This window comes from Emys orbicularis, chromosome 3 (assembly GCF_028017835.1).
Source record: "Emys orbicularis isolate rEmyOrb1 chromosome 3, rEmyOrb1.hap1, whole genome shotgun sequence".
Classification (NCBI taxonomy): domain Eukaryota; kingdom Metazoa; phylum Chordata; order Testudines; family Emydidae; genus Emys; species Emys orbicularis.
Genome location: NC_088685.1, coordinates 122888985 through 122911492, shown reverse-complemented (window position 1 = coordinate 122911492; position 22508 = coordinate 122888985). Strand labels below are relative to the sequence as shown.

Sequence of the window (22508 nt, the reverse complement as noted above, 5' to 3'; positions counted from 1 at the left end):
GACAGACTGCATCTCTCTCCTTCGCACACACGCCCGCGTGTGCCACTTGCAGGTGTGTAAGGAGCCGGACAGACAGAGCTGCACGGGGGTCGCGAGCAGGTGAAGGGTCAGGAACAGCGTCTCCCGTCTATCACAAGCCCAGTGAAGCGAGACGGCCGGCGTGCGCATGCGCGCGGAGCTGGGCTTGCCTCCCCAACCGGAAGTGCGCTGGCCTCCCGAACCGGAAGTGCCCTGTTGCCGGCCGGGTCGCAGTTTATCCTGGAGACGGTTGTCAAGGAGCGAACGCCGCGTCGCTGAGCAACAACAGACCGAGGATTGTTCCCGGGGCCCTGAGGCTGGGCTGAGCCCCGCGCCCGGCAGCCCCCGCCGCGGCCATGGCCACGGGCTCCATGCTCCCCGCGCGCAACCAGGAGGCGGCGGCTGCAGCCAGCGGCACCTACAGCTACTGCAGCCGCCCCCGGGCCCTGCCCGCCCGGCGGAGATACCGGGGAGCCCCGGGACACAGCGAGCAGTGAGTCCGGCCCGCGGCGCTCCCTCCAGCCCGCACTGCCCAGCCCGGCTCCAACCGCGCCCCTGTGAGCCTCGTCCCCCGCCCCCTGCGCCCCCCTGTCCCCCGTCCCGTCCTCCAGCGCCCCCTGCCCCGTCACCCCGCCCCCTGCGCCCCCTTCCCGTCCGCGCCCCCTGCCCCTTCTCCCCTCCCGTCCCCCAGCGTCCCCCTGCCCCGCGTCCCGTCCTCCAGCGCCCCCTGTCCCCGCCTCCTGACCCCCGTCCCGTCACCCCGCCCCCTGCGCCCCCTTCCCGTCCGCGCCCCCTGCCCCTTCTCCCCTCCCGTCCCCCAGCGTCCCCCTGCCCCGCGTCCCGTCCTCCAGCGCCCCCTGTCCCCGCCTCCTGACCCCCGTCCCGTCACCCCGCCCCCTGCGCCCCCTTCCCGTCCGCGCCCCCTGCCCCTTCTCCCCTCCCGTCCCCCAGCGTCCCCCTGCCCCCAGCGCCCCCTGCCCCCCGTCCCGTCCTCCAGCGCCCCCTGTCCCCGCCTCCTGACCCCCGTCCCGTCACCCCGCCCCCTGCGCCCCCTTCCCGTCCGCGCCCCCGCCCCTGCTCCCCTAGCGTCCCCCTGCCCCCTGCGCCCCCTGCCCCCCGTCCCGTCCTCCAGCGCCCCCTGTCCCCGCCCCCTGTCCCCCGTCTCCCAGTGCCCCCCGGTCCCTCCCCCAGCACCCCCTGCCCCTTCTCCCGTCCCATCCCCCAGCACCCCCGTCCCGTCCGCGCCCCCTTTCCCCCGTCCCATCCCCGCCTCGTCCCCCGCCCCCTGCCCGCCGACGCATCCACCCGCCCCCCTGCGCCCCTTTTCCCCGTCCCGTCCGCGCCCCCTGCCCCTTCTCCCCTCCCGTCCCCCATCGTCCCCCTGCCCTCCGTCCCCAGGGTCCTCTGCCCCCCTCCCCATCCCCCAGTGCCTGCCCCTTCTCCCGTCCCGTCCCCCAGCGCCCCCCGACCCGTCCCCCAGTGCCCCATCACCCCGTGGCCCCCGTCCCATCTGCGCCCCCTGCCCCTTCTCCCGTCCCCTCCCCCAGCATCCCCTGCCCCTTCTCCCGTCCCGTCCTCCAGCGTCCCCCTGACCCCCGTCCCATCCCCCAGCGCCCCCTGTCCCCACCCCCAGTGCCTCCCTCCCCATCCCCCAGTGCCCCCCCAATCCCTACCCCAGCACCCCCTGCCCCTTCTCCTGTCCCATCCCCCAGCGCCCCCTGCCCCCGTCTCGTCCATGCCCCCCGCCCCTTCTCCTGTCCCGTCCTCCAGCATCCTCCGCCCCCAGCATCCCCCTGCCCTCCGTCCCATTCTCCAGCGTTCCCCTGTCCCCCCTCTTGTCCCACAGTGTCCCCTGCCCCAGCACCCCTGGCCCCCTCAGCCTGTCTTGTCTCCCAGTGCCCCTGTCCCGTCTCCCAGCACCTTCTGCCCACCCCTGCCTTTACCTGTCCTCAGCCTGCCCCCTTACCCCCGCATACCCCTGCCCCCCCCAGTACCCCCTGCCCCACAGCAGTCCCCGCCCTCACCGCACCCTGTCCCTTCCTGCCCAAGGCACATACTTGCTGTAACTAAGCCCAGGCCTGGGGAGGTGCCAGGACCGTGGGACTAGGGGTGCATCAGCTCTGCAGTGTGAGGGGTTGCCTGCCTAGTCAATAGCTGAGATGGACGTGTACAAGAAGGGGGATGCAGGGGCTAATTTCTTTAAGTAGCATCCCTGTTAAGAACATAAGAAAGGCCGTACTGGGTCAGACCAAAGGTCCATCTAGCCCAGTATCTGTCTACCGACAGTGGCCAATGCCAGGTGCCCCAGAGGGAGTGAACCTAACAGGCAATGATCAAGTGATCTCTCTCCTGCCATCCATCTCCATCCTCTGACGAACAGAGGCTAGGGACACCATTCTTACCCATCCTGGCTAATAGCCATTTATGGACTTAGCCACCATGAATTTATCCAGTCCCCTTTTAAACATTGTTATAGTCCTAGCCTTCACAACCTCCTCAGGTAAGGAGTTCCACAAGTTGACTGTGCGCTGCGTGAAGAAGAACTTCCTTTTATTTGTTTTAAACCTGCTGCCTATTAATTTCTTTTGGTGACCCCTAGTTCTTGTATTATGGGAATAAGTAAATAACTTTTCCTTATCCACTTTCTCAACATCACTCATGATTTTATATACCTCTATCATGTCCCCCCTTAGTCTTCTCTTTTCCAAACTGAAGAGTCCTAGCCTCTTTAATCTTTCCTCATATGGGACCCTCTCTAAACCCTTAATCATTTTAGTTGCTCTTTTCTGAACCTTTTCTAGTGCTAGAATATCTTTTTTGAGGTGAGGAGACCACAACTGTACACAGTATTCGAGATGTGGGCGAACCATGGATTTATATAAGGGCAATAATATATTCTCAGTCTTATTCTCTATCCCCTTTTTAATGATTCCTAACATCCTGTTTGCTTTTTTGACCGCCTCTGCACACTGCGTGGACATCTTTAGAGAACTATCCACGATGACGCCAAGATCTTTTTCCTGACTCGTTGTAGCTAAATTAGCCCCCATCATGTTGTATGTATAGTTGGGGTTATTTTTTCCAATGTGCATTACTTTACATTTATCCACATTAAATTTCATTTGCCATTTTGTTGCCCAATCACTTAGTTTTGTGAGATCTTTTTGAAGTTCTTCACAATCTGCTTTGGTCTTAACTATCTTGAGTAGTTTAGTATCATCTGCAAACTTTGCCACCTCACTGTTTACCCCTTTCTCCAGATCATTTATGAATAAATTGAATAGGATAGGTCCTAGGACTGACCCTTGGGGAACACCACTAGTTACCCCTCTCCATTCTGAGAATTTACCATTAATTCCTACCCTTTGTTCCCTGTCCTTTAACCAGTTCTCAATCCATGAAAGGACCTTCCCTTTTATCCCATGACAGCTTAATTTACGTAAGAGCCTTTGGTGAGGGACCTTGTCAAAGGCTTTCTGGAAATCTAAGTACACTATGTCCACCGGATCCCCCTTGTCCACATGTTTGTTGACCCCTTCAAAGAACTCTAATAGATTAGTAAGACACGATTTCCCTTTACAGAAACCATGTTGACTATTGCTCAAGAGTTCATGTTTTTCTATGTGTCTGACAATTTTGTTCTTTACTATTGTTTCAACTAATTTGCCCGGTACCGACGTTAGACTTACCGGTCTGTAATTGCCGGGATCACCCCTAGAGCCCTTTTTAAATATTGGCGTTACATTAGCTAACTTCCAGTCATTGGGTACCGAAGCCGATTTAAAGGACAGGTTACAAACCTTAGTTAATAGTTCCGCAACTTCACATTTGAGTTCTTTCAGAACTCTTGGGTGAATGCCATCTGGTCCCGGTGACTTGTTAATGTTGAGTTTATCAATTAATTCCAAAACCTCCTCTAGTGATACTTCAATCTGTGACAGTTCCTCAGATTTGTCACCTACAAAAGCCAGCTCAGGTTTGGGAATCTCCCTAACATCCTCAGCCGTGAAGACTGAAGCAAAGAATCCATTTAGTTTCTCCGCAATGACTTTATCATCTTTAAGCGCTCCTTTTGTATTTTCATCGTCAAGGGGCCCCACTGGTTGTTTAGCAGGCTTCCTGCTTCTGATGTACTTAAAAAACATTTTGTTATTACCTTTGGAGTTTTTGGCTAGCCGTTCTTCAAACTCCTCTTTGGCTTTTCTTATTACACTCTTGCACTTAAGTTGGCAGTGTTTGTGCTCCTTTCTATTTGCCTCACTAGGATTTGACTTCCACTTTTTAAAGGAAGTCTTTTTATCTCTCACTGCTTCTTTTACATGGTTGTTAAGCCACGGTGGCTCTTTTTTAGTTCTTTTACTGTTTTTCTTAATTTGGGGTATACATTGAAGTTGAGCCTCTATTATGGTGTCTTTAAAAAGGGCCCACGCAACTTGCAGGGATTTCACTTTAGTCACTGAACCTTTTAACTTTTGTCTAACTAACCCCCTCATTTTTGTATAGTTCCCCCTTTTGAAATTAAAGGCCACAGTGTTGGGCAGTTGAGGTGTTCTTCCCACCACAGGGATGTTGAATGCTATTGTATTATGGTCACTATTTCCAAGCGGTCCCGCTATAGTTACCTCTTGGACCAGCTCCTGCGCTCCACTCAGGATTAAATCTAGAGTCGCCTCTCCCCTTGTGGGTTCCCGTACCAGCTGCTCCATGAAGCAGTCATTTAAAGTATCGAGAAATTTTATCTCTGCATTTCGTCCTGAAGTGAAATGTTCCCAGTCAATATGGGGATAATTGAAATCCCCCACTATTATTGGGTTCTTAATTTTGATAGCCTCTCTAATTTCCCTTAGCATTTCATCATCACTATTACTGTCCTGGTCAGGTGGTCGATAATAGATCCCTAATGTTATTTTTTTACTAGAGCATGAAATTTCTATCCATAGAGACTCTATGGAACCTGTGGATTCGCTTAAGATTTTTACTTCATTGTACTTCAAACTACACCTGTTGTTGGTGTAGTTTGTTCTTTAGGCCTTTATTGACACCCAGCTGGGTCTCACTCTTCAGAGATACTACAATGTGACACGATCCATAACCAGCTCTGTTGATTTTGTTCCTTTATGATGTGATGTGTTACAGAGAGGAAGAACCTGTTCGCTATGCGAACCTCATGTACGATAGGAGAGTGGTACGAGGCAACACTTATGCCCTTCATGCATTACCTTGGGTAGGTTCTGTTTACTTAAATCTTATTATAGCTCTGTTAAAAACTAAGAGTCAATAGAACTATTATAGAATAATGATTTTTACCCATTTGTACTTTCATTTTACATAAAGCACAACCATGGGTTCTCCTTTTGGATTAATATGTGGGTTTTTTCACAGTTTTAGTTTCTAGAAATGCTGTAATGTATTTTCATGTGAACTTCCACTGTTCAGATTTTTTTTTTTAACAGTGTTGGGAAAACTTTAGATTAAGAAGTTTTCTCCTTTTTCATTTCCTTTTTGTGTATATGCTATTGAGTATAAGCCAACACAACTTTATTTACTTCCTGGTTTGTTCATCAGCATCTCAGTGATATTAGCAGGGGCGGCTCCAGGCACCAGCGCACCAAGCGTGTGCCTGGGGCAGCAAGCCGCGGGGGGCGGCCTGCCGGTCGCCGTGAGGGCAGCAGTCAGGCTGCCTTCGACGGCATGCCTGCGGCGGGTACGCCGACGGCACGGGACTGGCGGACCTCCCGCTGGCATGCCACCAAACCCGCCCCTGGATATTAGCACAACTCTGGGAATATTGTTTCTAAGTTAACTTGTGCTCACTTATCCTGTAGATGCAGGACTATTCCAGTAAGTGAGCAGTAGACACTTAGTACATCCTCTCTACACACACACACACATCATACATCATTTGAAAGCTTATGTCGGTGTTAAGATGATGTATGATGTGGAGCTGTGAAGTGGTGCCATTACCATAGAAATCAGGATAAACAGTGACACTATCAACTATAAAATGACCACTTTGGGACAGTTCCTCAGATTTGTCACCTAAAAAGAGTGGCTCAGGTTTGGGAATCTCCCTCACATCCTCAGTCATGAAGACCGATGCAAAGAATTCATTTAGTTTCTCCACAATGGCCTTATCATCCTTGAGCGCTCCTTTAGCATTTCAATCCTCTAGTAGCCCCACTGGTTGTTTAGCAGGCTTCCTGCTTCTGATGTACTTAAAAGAAAAAAAAAATTTTGCGATTACTTTTTGAGTCTTTGGCTAGCTGTTCTTCAAATTCTTTTTTGGACTTCCTAATTATATTTTTACACTTCACTTGCCAGAGTTTATGCTCCTTTCTATTTTCCTCACTAGGATTTAACTTCCACTTTTTAAATGATGCCTTTTTGCCTCTCACTGCTTCTTTTACTTTGTTGTTTAGTCACGGTGGCACTTTTTTGGTTCTCTTACTATGTTTTTTTAATTTGGGGTGTACATTTAAGTTGAGCCTCTATTATGGTGTCTTTAAAAAGTTCCCATGCAGCTTGCAGGGATTTCACTTTTGGCACTGTACATTTTAACTTCTCTTTAACTAACTTCCTCATTTTTGTGTAGCCCCCCTTTCTGAAATTAAATGTTACCATGTTGGGCTGCTGTTGTGTTTTCCCTGCCACGGGGATGTTAAATTTAATTATATTATGGGCACTATTACCAAGTGATCCGGGTATATTCACATGTTGGACCAGATCCTGTGCTCCACTTAAGACTAAATCAAGAATTATCTCTCCTCTTGTGGGTTCTAGGCAGGGCCGGCTCCAGGCACCAGCTTGTCAAGCAGGTGCTTGGGGCGGCGGCTCCGGAGAGGGGCGGCACGTCCAGGTATTCGGCGGCAATTCGGCGGACGGTCCCTCACTCCACCTGGGAGCGAAGGACTTCCCGCCGAATTGCCGCCGCAGATCGCGATCGCAGCTTTTTTTTTGTTTTTTGTTTTGGCTGCTTGGGGTGGCCAAAACCCTGTAGCCGGCCCTGGTTCCAGGACTAGCTGCTCCAAGAAGCAGTCATTTAAGGTGTCAAGAAACTTTCTCTCTGCATCCCATCTTGATGCGACATGTACCCAGTCAATATGGGGATAGTTGAAATCCCCCATTGTTATTGAGTTTTCTATTTTTATAGCCTCTCTAATCTCTCTGAGCATTTCGCAGTCAATACCACTATCCTGGTGAGGTGGTCAGTAGTATATCCCTACTGCTATATTCTTATTATTCAAGCATGGAATTAATATCCATAGAGATTTTATGGTACAGTTTGGTTCATTTAAGCTTTTTACTTCATTTGATTCTATGCTTTCTTTCACATATAGTGCCACTCCCCCCCGCATGACCTGTTTTGTCCTTCCGATATATTTTGTACCCTGGTATTACTCCGTTCCATTGATTATCCTCATTCCACCAAGTTTCTGTGAAGCCTATTAAATCAATATCCTCATTTAATATGAGGCACTCTAGTTCACCCATCTTATTATTTAGACTTCTAGCATTTGTATATAAGCACTTTTAAAAACTTGTCACTTTTTAGCTGTCTGCCATTACACGATGTCATTGAATGGGTCTCTTTTTCAGTTGACTGTTGCTCATTAGATCCTACCCGTATTTTATCATCTTCCATCCTCTTCTCCTTACTAGGACATAAAGAATCTCCATTAATAGATCCTCCCCCAAGGGATGTCTCTGTCCGAGCCACATGCTCTTCCGCACCTGTCGGCTGCTTTCCCCCAGCCCTTAGTTTAAAAACTGCTCTATGACCATTTTAATTTTAAGTGCCAGCAGTTTGGTTCCATTTGGTTTAGGTGGATACATTATAGCCCTTTATAGAGAATTGTTGGGCCTAGTGTTCACAAGCAATGCTTATTTGAAGCAGAGGCATTCAATGTCTTGTGATATTTCTGATTAATATTTTAGAGATATTTAGTTTCCAGAGAATGTTCTCCAACAGATCCTTTTTAGAGTAGATCAACTTTTGGATTTAAAGGACCATTGTACTCAAAAGTGACTTTGTGGAAATGGTTCCATGGTTATTATCTCTTTCTGATTACATATCAAATTTGCTCTGTTTATAAAGTTTAAAAAATGATTTCCTAACTGACAATTCTGCAAGTGCAATATTGAATCTAAAAGTCATGGGTACCTTCTGGCTCACCCTTCACCAACAATAAAGATTCTGTAATCAGAAATTAGTAAACAATTCTGTTGACAATATGCAACCTAGAACAGAATTCTTTTCACCCTCATAGCTGTCTGGACTATGCTCTGCTAACTGGAGTAAAGACTTGCTTTAGACAATGAAGTAAGCCGGCAGGCATGACTGAAAAATTTCAGAGAGCAAGTCTGTTAGTAAACTCATGCCATTTTTAAACAGCTTATTTTTCAAAATAGAACCACACTTTTAAGCTATTGGATATTTCCAAATAGCAATTTAGTGTAGCTAGCACACTACTTCCTTAGCCCCCTATCCTGCAAAGATTTACACACCCGTTTAATTTTATGCACTGAAGTCCATGGGACTACTCACAGTATGTAAAGTTAAGAAGTTGTGAAAGTCTTTGCAGGGGCCATATCTTAGAGCTGATCTAAATAATTCGATTTGTAGAAATTTTAAAAAATCACTTATATTTAGAAATTATTTAGTAGTAATTTTGTGTATAATTTGTGCTGGAATTTTTCCCTGCAAAACTAAGAAACTTTTTGTATCAAACCCCAGACTGCTCAGCCTGACCCTCTTGAGATCCAAAGACAGCGAGAGGCTCACAGGAAAGCACTTGCCAGAAAACGAGCAAAAGAGCAGCTTCAGTCAAGAACTCCAGAGCCTGTAGAGGGCAGAAAGCATGTTGATGTGCAGACAGGTAGAATGTTGAAAAAATCTTGATCTAATACTAAAAACAAAAAACTTTTCATTGATCCATATTAGCCTACTTAGTTTAATTCACATTGTTAATAGTATTGTAGGAGGAGCTGATAGTAACATCAGTAGTTAAGGTTGTCTGTCCCCTCCGATTATAACGTCCTGTTTTCAGTTGTTTAGAACTTTTAACAAATTTATCCATTCAGGCTGAAATTTTCCATGTTTGGTATCTGGCTCAGGTTGGAATTTTTTTTGAAAGTTTGGGCAAAAGTGGTGGAGCCATTTCCAAAAATAAGGCTGCTGTTGGGAAAATAAAGAAAAACTACATCTTTTTTAGCCCTCAATGGTTTGTAGCAGGAACTTGAAATCTGGCAAGAGGATAGCTTTCAGGTCAGTGCAGTGTCTTTTGCTGCCTCTGAAAATCTGTTCAGATTTGACTGAGCTGTACACTGTGGGAAAAATGCCATTTGCACATGCTCACAGGACACTTGTTCTTAATTTTCTGAATTTTCCAGTGGCATTGAATATGCTCTCAGGTTCAAGTGAGCATCCTGCCCTCCTGTTTCCTAATTGCAGCAGCAATGGCTTTTCCCCCATTTACATTCCTTTTGACCCAATTAGTTCTAATCTCTTACTTTATCCACTGAATAGTGTTAATAATCTTGTACACTTCCCAGCCCTTATTACTGAGCAAGGTCTTGTATCTCAGCCCTTCCCCTCCCCACACACATTTTACAGATGAGAAACTGCTCTGATTCTCATTTATCTGAAGGTTATTTCTGAAAAGGTACAAGGAGAACCCAGGTCTCAATACCGCAGACCTAGTCTGATCCACTTAGCCACTGCCTCTCAAAATGAACATACCATGGAGAATTAAAACACACACACATTTTAAACATAGCTGTTAGTAGATATGCTATCTGTGGCCTTTCTTTTAACCTGCTTTATCAGAATTAACTCCACCTGGAACAGTATTTCACAAAGTGAGCTAAAACCTGATAGTCTACACTTAATCAAAATGACCTCATCAACTTCTGAAATCTAACAAATGAAATATCACTTTATGAATCATATCCCATTAAATACATCAGACACTATGGACAATATGAGAATGGTAGCTCCTACACAGAAAAATGGGTGTAAATATTACATTGAGTCTTTAACTTTGTAGCAATCATTTTATTGTACATTATTTTAATATGATAATTTACCTCTGTTAACAATTAGTTTGCCACATTGGCTTTTTGTACAAAACAGAACCCTACATACAGTGTTCATCATACTATTGCTTCATAGAGTTGTATCTGGAAGAGCTTGGTGACCGCATAATAGAGGTTGATGTGGAGTGTCAAACAGATGCTTTTCTGGACAGACCACCTACTCCACTCTTCATCCCAGCCAAAACAGGGAGAGATGTGGCCACACAGATAGAAGAAGGAGAGGTACAAATGCAAATTTGGGTCTGCAACTATAGCAACATTTCTTATGTACGAAATAAGTTTGTGATACAAAATGAAGAGTTTAAATCAGTCAAGAAACATGGAGGAACTACTCTTTGTAGAGAGATTTAAAATTCCCTATAATGTCTAGAGTACTTTACTGTGAGGATAATGATAATGTTAAGGAAAATGCCTCTCCTCGAATGCTAATGTTTTACTTTTTTGCAGTAAAAATTAAAACGTTCAGAAATTCGCTGCATGTCTGAATAATAAAATTCAGCATGAGGGGACTAGGGATGTGCATGTGAGCATGGTTTGTGTCCAGTCTAGCCTTCTGCCTCTGACTGGAGGCCCCAAAAGTGACTGTGTTTTGAACTGGTCTGTTGATTGGGCCCACCAGACAGACTTAGACCTATTGCATGTTGCTATGGATGCTTTCTTAAAGAGAGGAGAGCCTGAAAGGATCTCAGACAGAGAGAGAGGCTGAGCTGCTGAGGTGGCAGGAACTACCATTAGAGGAGGGAAGAGAATGACAGAACTACCAGTATTCATGTTTAGTGGTATTTAATCTGGATCATACACATCACTTAGTGAGGACTGGAGGAATTCTTTTTTAAAACTGTGAAATTACCTAAATCCTCCATATGATCTGGTACTGCCCATCTCCCAAATAGCACCTTATCCTTTGCTTCTCTTTTTGCCCCATTCTGAGTTCAGAATTTCACACATTCCTTGCCATAGTTGGTAACATTACAGCTGCACAAAACTGTCTTCCCAGCCCTGTGTTAGACACTTGTGATCTCACCAGCTATTGCAGATGTAAGCATTTCTGTTCACCTTGATAAGACTTTAAATTGATTGGGACCTGGATACATAAATCTCTGTTTAATTTGCTTTCATCCTCAGCTCTTTGACTTTGACATTGAAGTCAAACCAATGCTAGAAGTTTTGATTGGAAAAATCATTGAACAAGCTTTGCTAGAAGTCATGGAAGAAGAGGAGCTGGCCAATCTGCGGGCACATCAGTATGCATATGAGGAACTACGCAATGCCGAGCTCGCTGAAGTACAACGCCTTGAGGAGCAAGAGAGGCGACACAGAGAAGAAAAGGTATCAATACGATAGAGCAGTCCAACGATGTCAGTGTCTTGACCTTTGGTCTTCTGCAAGCTTGTATTCATTTGGCTTTACACCACTGGAAGACAAAGACAAAACCTAAAATAAGTTTGCTTAACTTAAAGGGGCAACGTCAGGTTAGACAATTATAAAAATAGCTCGATTTAATGTCTTTACTGCTTCATTTTTGTAGTAGTTTCCATACATCAGCAGAATGTTGTGGTTCCTGTAAAGTACTGATATTCAAACTGGAATGTAACCACTTCACAGAAATGTATCTCATACGCAGTACAGAACCTGACAGCATTTTGCCTTATGTATCTGATAAAATAATTTAGTCAAGCAGTTAACTGAAGATTTTCACAAAGATACCTCTCAAATGAATGCTTGCAGTGCTCTAAAATTAAAAAGAAAACATCCAACTTCTTAATGCACAAAATCCTGAGTGTACAAACACTTTTCATGATCTGTATGTACCAAATGAGGTATATGAAAGTGCCCAGCCGTCATTGTGTTAAACTTCTCAGCAAAAGGCATTTTTTTGGAAACAAAGGGCCGTATTTAGAAAATTACACCATAGACCGTAGTAACATTTTTTTAGATCTAATCTTTTTAAAAATGCTTAGATCCTGTAGCTGCAATCAAAAGAGCCAGAAATCCTCAGACAGCCATAAAGTGGCGGCGATAGTCATGGTTGCAGGACTACCTGCATCTCTTTCTCCTTCTCTGGTCTCCCTGAGTGCACCCCATAAGATGTCAATTCTCATGCCCTTACCGTCTCTTGGATGGAATTCTGCAGTTCTCCCACTCGTAGACAAAGTCCTCAGCTACAGTACCCCTGTGTATTGACTGTGCTTACCCAGCATGTCCACCTGGACTTTCTGCCTGTGGTTCTTCCCTTGGGGAGCTCTGACCAATAGTGACTGTTTTTGTTTAACATTCAGCAGTTTTATTTGTATTTTTAATACTGTTATTTTATACTAAATAGAACAGAAAATGAGAGCGCTGAAAACTTTAGAAAATCTTTAAGTAAAACCAGATTTGCCTTTCCCCACCCCAGAAGCAGACCTCCTGCTTTATCAACAATAGGGATTTCCATGTCATCAGCCCCAGTTCATGCTGAGAAACCAGAGAAGGGCATGAAGTCAGCAAATGCAAAATCACTGCTTTACAGATGTACCAAATATAAAAAAAAGTAAATGAAGGGAACCATTTTGCTGAAATGGCTGTGAATAATGTGGTTCTGGGCATTCAGCAGTTTTGAATATAATTTGTCCATTTTAAAAAACATTTTTGTCCACCTGAAAGGTCTATGTACACACAGGTGGACCCCATATAAGTTATGTGTAGTTATCCAAGGAACAATTGACCTCCCCCAGTTTATATGCCTGTTGCGTGTTTTAAAAATTCATGTTTTATTAATGTTCTCTTTTTGGGGTTTTGGAATTAAAAGCTAAAAGGCTGCAAATTTTACATATAACATTCTTTTGACAGGAACGTCGCAAAAATCAACAGTCACAATTGCTTCAAAAGCAGAAGGAGACTTCAGAGAAAATTGCAGCAAGGGCATTTGCTCAGCGTTACCTGGCTGATCTCATTCCTTCAGTCTTTAGTAGTCTTCGTGAGAGTGGATATTTCTATGATCCTGTAGAAAGAGGTTTGTACTATTTTTTTTTTCTTTACAGGAAGCATGTAATATAACTAGGGCTGTCAAGCAATTAAAAAAATTAATTGCAATAAATCACACAATTAAAAAAATTAATAGCGATTAATCATACGATTAATCGCACTGTTAAACAATAATAGAATACCATTTATTTAAATATTTTGGATGTTTTCTACATTTTCAAATAAATTGATTTCAATTACAACACAGAATACAAAGTGTACAGTGCTCACTTTATTTTTGATTACAAGTATTTGCACTGTATAAAAACAAAAGAAATAGTATTTTTCAATTCACCTAATACAAGTACTGTAGTGCAATCTCTTTATCATGAAAGTTGAACTTGAATTATGTACAAAAAAACTGCATTCAAAAATAAAACAATGTAAAATTTTACAGCCCGCAAGTCCACTCAATCCTACTTCTTGTTCAGCCAATCACTCAAACAAGTTTGTTTACATTTGCAGAAGATTATGCTGCCCGCTTCTTGTTCACAGTGTCACCTGAAAGTGAGAATAGGTGTTCTCATAGCACTGTTGTAGCCGGTATCGCAAGATATTTACGTGTCAGATGCGCTACAGATTCATATGTCCCTTCATGCTTCAACCACCATTCCAGGGGACGTACGTCCATGCTGGTGACAGGTTCTCCTCGATAACAATCCAAAGCAGTGCAGACCGACGCATGTTCATTTTCATTATCTGAGTCAGATACCACCAGCAGAAGGTTGATTTTCTTTTTTGGTGGTTCAGGTTCTGTAGTTCCCGCATCAGAGTGTTGCTCTTTTAAGACTTCTGAAAGAAATGCTCCACACCTCGTCCCTCTCAGATTTTGGAAGGCACTTCAGATTCTTAAACCTTGAGTTGAGTGCTGTAGCTATCTTTAAAAATCTCACATTGGTACCTTCTTTGCGCTTTGTCAAATCTGCAATGAAAGTGTTCTTAAAATGAACAACATGTGCTGGGTCATCATCCGAGACAGCTATAACATGAAATATATGGCAGAATGCAGTTAAAACAGAACAGGGGACATACAATTCTCCCTCAAGGAGTTCAGTCACAAATTTAATTAACACATTTTTTTAACGAGCGTCATCAGCATGGAAGCATGTCCTCTGGAATGGTGGTCGAAGCATGAAGGGGCCTACGAATGTTTAGCGTATCTGGCACATAAATACCTTGCAGTGCCAGCTACAAAAGTGTCATGCAAATGCCTGTTCTCACTTTCAGGTGACATTATAAATAAGTGGGCAGCATTATCTCCCATCAATGTAAACAAACTTGTTTGTCTTAGTGATTGGCTGAACAAGAAGTAGGACTGAGTGGACTTGTGGGCTCTGAAGTTTTACATTGTTTTGTTTTTGAGTGCAGTTATGTAACACACAAAAATCTACATTTGTAAATTGCACTGTCACAACAAAGGGATTGCACTACAGTACTTGTATGAGGTGAATTGAAAAATACTATTTCTTTTGTTTATCATTTTTACAGTGCAAATAGTTGTAATAAAAATAATATACACTGATTTCAATTACAACACAGAATACTATATGAAAATGTAGAAAAACATCCAAAATATATAATTTCAGTTGGTATTCTATTGTTTAATAGTGCAATTAAAACTGCAATTAATCGCGATTAATTTTTTTGAGTTTAATCGCATGAGTTAACTGCGATTAATCGACAGTCCTAAATCTAACATATAAAATAACCATAAAATTCACAATAACTTAAGAAGTTTACAGTCCTTCTATCATTTAGTATTGGTTATCCAGATGTAAACAATAAAACTAAATTTCATTCATTATTTACATTTGTGACTGGCATATTTGGTATTTTTTTTTAAAAAGTCAATTTTAAAACTAACATTGCTGGTCACTCATATACAACTAGATCCTATTTGTGACACCAGTAGCTAATAATTGTTTTATTGAAAAGAGCTAAATTCAATGCATTAAAAACTCGCAACTTAATTTAAATGGAAAGTGAAAGTTAATGGGAACACAGACAAACATAGGCTGAGCTGTAGGTGTGATAAAGTGGGATGCTCAAAGAGTTCAGATTTTTTGAGAATCATTTAAAAACCCTGTTAAAGATTGTTTGCTGTGTTGCTTGTAACCATGCTGGTCCCAGGATATGAGAGAGACAAGATAGGTGAGGTAATATCTATTATTGGACCAACTTCTGTTGGTGGAAGGTACAAGCTTTTGAGCTACACAGAGGTGGTCTTCAAGTCTGGGGAAGGAAATCAGAGTGGCTGAGCAAAATATAAGGTGGGACGGACTGTTAAGCATAAGGGGTAACACATGTTGTAGGTGGTCACTTGAAATGAAGTGGGCAATTGAGGGTTAGATTGTTATACATAAGGAAGGCGTTTGAAATGGGCAATTAAGGGTAGCAGGCAGTGTGGTGTGTTGCAGATTGTTGTAATCAGCCATAAAACCAGTGTCCTTGTTGAGTCTATGGTTTTTGGTATCTACCAGAGTTATGAATTTCAGTTTCCAGGCTTGCCTTTTGAAAGTGATTATGCTGGTTTCCTTTGAGAACGAGTATTGAAAGATCAAATATGGAGTGACTGCTTTGTGAAAAGTGTTCACCCACAGGAGAGATGGTGTTTTTGTCTTTTATCATTTTTCTGAATGAGTTCATTTGAGAGCATAGTGATTGTCTGGTTTCACCCACATAGATGTTTTTGGGGTATTTGATGCTGATAAACATTATCAGAAGAGGGGACGAATTGGTTGGAACAAGGATCTTCCTGATCAGGCAGGGGCAGTAGTGGAGACAGTATGGAAGACAGGCGGGGGCCAAGCAGGGAACAGAGAACAGAAAGCAGAATGGATGTCAGGGAATAAACAGTGAGAAAACAATATGGGGAGCAGAACTGCTAAATTTACTCCACTAATTGCCCTTTTCCTTTAGTCTGCCCCACACTATCTTTAGCTCCTTGATTCCTCACCCCTTGCACTCCAAACCCTCCCCTGTTCTGCTTCTGAAGGATGCTGTGGATAGGTTCTTGCCTACCCCAACACCTGCTCTCACATGTGGTGGGGGGTGGCACTAAACTTGGCTTCTGTGACATGAGGATACAGCACTGCTCCACCTATGCTTTGCCCTTCAAACAAATGGAAGACTAAGTCTCCATAGCTATCGGTCTGGCAGCTTTCATGAGCACTAAAAACTCCACAAAAGAGAACCTACTGATTGAATATTCCCTTTCTGGCAGCTTGGATCACCCTAGAAGCTCAGTGATTATGGCATGAAAAGGTTAGCCAAGTGCCTACTAGTTTCAGCAACTTAGGTACATGGTATTCAAAAAAATAACCATTCAACTTCCAGGCCAGTGCAATCAGAGCAAACCTTGTTGCCATTCAAACTGGACACTACACAAAGAGATATGTTATTAGAAAGATAATCAAGTATTTACATTTTTTAAATCTAAAGTGAATTGTTTCTCTGGCATGGAAAGTTTCAGAATTTGTTAAAAAGGAAATAGCAGTTATGCAAATCAGTGGCTTCAAAGTCTGACCTTTTTAGGTCCCTGGAAGAATAACATTGTGGCACACCTGCAATTATTGGCCTAGAGGGAGACTGGTGTTTAAAAAGTACACAATTGTTTTTCCACCCTCTATCAGCAGGGTCATTGCATGTTACAGTCACGCTCCTCAGCTCGTGAGGTGAACATCTTCCACAAACTGTTGCCCAAGGGACCATCTGCACTACAATATTTTACCATACCAGCAGGCAGCTATCTAACTTAATGCCCAGGTTGTGTTATAACTTAGTTTGGTCTAGTCTGTGTACCATATCTTGCTGTAACCATACTACAGACCTGACAAAATCAGAGCTGTAGTATGGTTTTCTTAATATGATTATAAGAGTTTGTTTCCATCTATACTGGAAAAAGCAAAAAGTATTAAAACAATGACTGGAGGGGGGCAACCATGTTATAATTGGCTGCCACAATATGTTTACAATTGTAGTGTAGTGAAGACATTATAATTCCATGCAGCTTACGCATGGAGTGCCTGTGAAAGCCAGCTATAAATAAAACTGCAATTCCTTCTTCCTAACTGAAAACCAGTAGTCGTCACCTTAAGAGACAGGATGGATGTGAAAAGGGAGTGCAAGAGACAGAACTGGATGGCTCAAGGAATTTATAATAATTCATGAAACCCATCATCTTTAGGTCACTCCTGTGAATCACAGTGATTGAGAGCCAGATTTTCTGCCAGAAGTAGGTGCAAACAGTTCTATGCATGAAAAAGAGGGCATCTGTTTAGCTATGCACATCTACATGTATATCCAGCATTGCATGCAAAATATAGACATGTGCTTCTGCTTCTTGACTCAAATTAGGCCCTGAAGGTCATTACCATTTAATGGCTCTTCTTTGGCTTCTGTGATATGAGTTGTGGGTCTCTGAGGAATATCTAGTGGTAGGTGTCCATGACACAGAAAACATCATCAGGTTTGGCTTTCTTGATGGCAGTCTAAGAAGAATGGTCTAGGGCTGAACAGCCATAGAAATGAGCCAGATGCTCAGCTCTAGAAATGGTCCCTGCTTCCTGGGTTTCTAAGGGGAGAGGACTTTTTCTCAACGCCATCATTCCATCTTTCACAAACAGTCCATTCACTTACCAAAAAAAAAAAAAAAAAAAAAAAGAGTGATGGGGATAAATAGTGGTAGATTAAAAGATGTGAGAAAATTAGATAAGCTGTATTGCCAAATTTCTACTACCTTGGGTTCTTGCTTCAAAACAAAGTTTCTATGGCATATTTTTATGCACATTGATACCATGGATGTCTGCGGAGATCACATAGTTAGAATTGAATGAAAATGCTCTCTATGAATTATTTTGGCTACTATCAGTGGCTGAAGTTCAAACTACTGAAATAGAATTTTTAACTTTGAATGCCCTTTTTTTCTGGTCCCATATGATGAGTCCAGAAGGTTTAACAATTTGGCCTAATAAATCAGCCCAATCACATGTTTAGCTCGAACAGTAATTCTTCTTGTGGGTCAGTCCAGTCATTCATGCACTGCACTTGTAAATTTGGCTAACCCTTTGATCTGTCTATCTCAGAAACAAACACTCAGAGTCTTATTATGACTACTTGTAAGTAGAGGTCTAGCTGGCAAGAAGAGAGGTACTGGCAGGTCCAAGGAGTTCAATTCTGTACTTCTTGCTTTTTAATTTATTAATACAGTGAAACTTAAGTGCACTTCCAATAAGTAAACTGCTGCCATTATTGATGACTTTAAAGCATCCCCAAGGTTTCCAATACAATTCTGTTTGGCCTTTTGCTACAAGCTGCCTGCTATGGTGTACAACTTATTTTTGCCTGAGAAATGCCACTTTTGAGGACCTAAGTAATGAGAGAAAACTTTGTCAGTATGACAATTACATGCAAATGTTATGTTGCATTGAAACTTCGTGTTGAATATAGTGACATTTCATGGGCTCTGAAAGTACTTTCTATCTAAGTTTTTTACACAGCATCCGTCACTGGGCACAAGCAGAACCTGTGTATATCTTGCAAATATGGTAAGACATAGGGTTGTCTTGTTAAAATAGGATAATGTTGGAAATATCAGGATAAGCAGGAACTCCTTGGGCATAGACAATTAAACAGTTTGGACAGGACAGAGGGCAGGATATGTTCAAATTAAAAGCAGAACTGTTACTATCCTAAATTACTGAACCTTATTTTCATCTAACTAAATGCAATTTTTCATTTTTAACTTGGGGCCTGATTGAGTAAGAGGCTGCGCACTCTCAACAACCACTAAAGTCAGTGGCAGTTGAGGAGACTCAATTCCTTGTAAATCAGGTCTTTACAGGACAAGTGTCTTTAATGGACCAGTGTTCATTCAACAATGGGGAACAACCATACATTTACTGGAAAATAGACCCTAAGATCCTATAACACATCATTAATAAAAATACTTTATCTTGCTTTCTCTCCATAAATCTTACAGACGTTGAGAAAGAATTCCTTCCATGGGTGATGGCAGAAGTAGATAAGACATTGGAGAAGAAGATTCTGGGAAGGGCAGTGCTTGACAGTAAGTTACAAAGTCATGGAATATAATGTACCCTGCTTAACTTTTTTCAGTCAGATTATTGCGAAATAAAGAAGCAGATGATATTTTAACAGTTGCAATTGTCCAAATGGGATGGTATTTTACCGTTTTCTTTTTTTTTAACCTTCTGACTGTTGGACAATTCCCAGACCCATTTTATGCTGGTGATTTGTAATTATTGGTCAAGTGAAAAAAAAATAGAAATACCAGGCGTGTTTCAGCAGCACATCTCTACTGACAGTACACAGCATATGTGGAATGTCTCTGACAGAGGTTCCTGTTATGTTCAGCAGAAGTGAAATGGTTAATGAATGTTAATTGTTCTCTTTTTATTTACATAGTTTATATTCCTCATTTATTTCACAGACAACAAAACTATGTTCTTGTGCAGTAAAGGCTGTGTTATTCGGCAGTTTACCAACCAGAAAGCTCTAGAAACTGGCATTTCTGATATCCAACTGGACTTTTAATATCCATATCCAGAAGTAGCGACATGTCCCTGCTGCTCCTAGGTGGGGGAACGGCCACAGAGGCTCCATGCGCTGCCCCCACCCTGCCCCGAGCACTGGCTCCACTGCTCCCATTGGCCAGGAACCGCAGCCAATGGGGGCTGTGGGGGAGGCTCCTGTGGGTGGAGGCAGCACGCAGAGCCGCCTGGCTGCGCCTCTGCCTAGGAGCAGCAGGGACACGTCGCCGCTTGTGGGGAGCTGCCCAAGGTGAGCGCCACCAGATCGGGCACCCTGAAACCCCTCCCACGCCCCAACCCCAAGCCCTGAGCTCCCTCTCACAGCCAAACTCCCTCCCTCTTAGTTAACCGAAATTTTTGACTTACCGGCACCCCCTATACCCCCAACATGCTGGATACCAAAGTTTTTACTGTATTGTTTTCCATTGAACAAACTGAAGGCTCTTTTGTTTCTCAAATTGAAAAGCATATACATTGTTTAAGGCCACTGGTATATAACAAAAGGCCTGTGGCCTCACGTGTATAAATTATCCCAACCATGTAACAATGTGGTCATTCTAAATGAAAGAATAAGAACAGAAGAAACATTCTTGGTCATGATTGGCTGAAAAGTCATGTGGCTAGTAACCTTCCACTGTTAATTTTAGACATCATCAATATGGTGGTTTGGAACAGTGTAAATCAGTCACATTTTTCATGGAGACATCTGCTTGGCTCCTCAGTAATCAATAATACTGTACTTTCCCCTGAACTAAAGCAGTAATTAATCAGATAAATGAACCAGTCTCTGATTCTTGATTGGCTCATCAGAGCTTAACAGTATTTTTAAAAATGTCTACCTTTACAGGCTGCAGTTAATCTTAAATCTTAAACCATGCAATAATCAGACAGTTATAATTAATGCATATCAGTGTGTGGTCCCAGATTAGATTTAAATTATTTTTAAACACACATTCATCCTTTTTTGCATATATCTCTTCCTCATGGTGTCACTGCAAGTCAGACTTAAGAAGGTTGTTTGAGTACCCTAACTGTGCATTTCTGTACCTTGACTTTGGATTCTTTAAAATTTAGTCTGAATTCTGAATTTCTTGGGTCTATAATCTAGACCTTATTTTTTTGATAATTACAACTTTCCTCTTACGTATTTTACCCTAAATTACTGATATGTATTTCTCAAACTTAACTCCTTACTAATGAAATTTTGTCTGGGGAATTTTTTTTATTATTAAAAAGTTCATCCATGAACACTCAACAAGCATGTGATATACTAATGACTGGAAGATATGTAGTATCCATCTTAATTTTTTTTTTTTTAGATTTGTGTTTAACTTTTAGGGCCAGATTCACCAATGTGTTCTAGCTGCTTTGCACCATCCTACAACAGTGCAAAGTAGCTGGAGCATGCTGACCGGTTAACAGATACTTTGCCCTCCTACCCTCTACGTTCCGTTGCACCACCTTAGTTTTCCTCCACCTACCTTCAGTGTTTAGTAGGTCTATTTTCAAAAATTGCCCATTGCATCAGATCTATTAAAAATCATCTATCTCCCGTTTTTTGAGTAGATAGATAATGCATGAGCTGAGACCATTTGGGACAAAAATAAAAGATCAAATACAGTGCTTCATTTCTCATGGAATCCATTTTTAAATTAATTTTAAGTTGGAAATTAATGAATGGATTTACTTGTAAATTCAAAGAAAATTTATTCTGTACTCAAAGAGTAAGTGCTACAGTTTTGGGGAGGATACATAACAGAGAGGGTGAATCTTCTTTAAGTGCAAAACTCAACTCAGTCTTAACCATGGAGCTGTTACTGGCACCTCTATATTGTTCCATTTTCTGTATTATTTTAAAAATAAAAACCTTTTTTGGTTAATTTTGGGGCTTTTTTTTTTAAGTGGGATCCCACACTTTGTGATATTTATTGATCTTTAAGGGAATAAACAGTATTATTTTGCTGCTGCTTTTGTTTCAGTGAAAGTGATCTTCAACTGCACTGCTCTCCAGAAATATATGTTAGATTCTTTTTGCTTTGGAGAGATCCCTTGCCTTCAATATTTACTGTCCCCTCACTAGTACTGGTTCCTGGCATTGTGGCCTGCTCCAGCAGTTATGAAGGAACAAAGATAAGAGACAAGGGATAATAAAACAGTTGAACAGAACCTTTTAAAATAATTGCCTTGAGGTAACTAGAGCTAATTTGGCTAAGCATATATCACAATCTCAGGTAAAATTTTCTGCATTTACTATTACATTTCACTGTTGCCCTGTGAGTCAATCAATAATATAATAATGTATAAAATCATCTCTAAATATTGCATTTTTTTTATCCATAAAAATTTCTGCTCTGCCCTATAGTAACTCCATTTGTCATTTCAGCATTGATTCGTGAGGTGGTTGAAAAGAGGTTAGATGCATTTGATCAGCCAGAAGCATCTGGTCAGCCTGCTGGGCAAACAGAAGCATCTCATCGAGGCTCCGTTCAGATAGAAGCATTACATCAAACAGAAACTCGGGAGCCTGAAGCTAAGTGAAGACCAAACCAAACATCAAGTAATCAGGTAATGGCCAATAAACACTTGGCCTAGTCAAAAGATGCATTCCTGGCTATTTACAAATCTCATACACTAGCCTTGGTGAAGGATACCAAACAATAAGATTAGCAAAGCCTAAAATAATTTTTAAAAATACTGACATAGCTAACTTGACTAAAGAAGAATGCAGAGAGGTTACTACTAGCAAACTACAGAAGGATGTGAGTGAAATTCTGTACAGTGTTCAGTTCAGCATTGGGGTTGCATTTCTATATAACAAGCCCAAGTGCAGGTTCTTTAAAT

The 22508-nt window shown here is 42.5% G+C and overlaps 1 protein-coding gene across 1 annotated transcript; it reads left to right on the top strand.

Moving 5' to 3' along the window:
• Positions 1-374: 374 nt before the first annotated feature.
• RSPH3 (radial spoke head 3) lies at positions 375-22205 on the top strand. Its single transcript, XM_065401445.1, has 8 exons — positions 375-511; positions 5155-5242; positions 8753-8894; positions 10190-10335; positions 11239-11442; positions 12943-13105; positions 19097-19183; positions 22051-22205. Exons 1-8 carry the CDS (start codon positions 375-377, stop codon positions 22203-22205), a joined length of 1122 nt encoding a protein of 373 aa, XP_065257517.1.
• Positions 22206-22508: the final 303 nt, after the last annotated feature.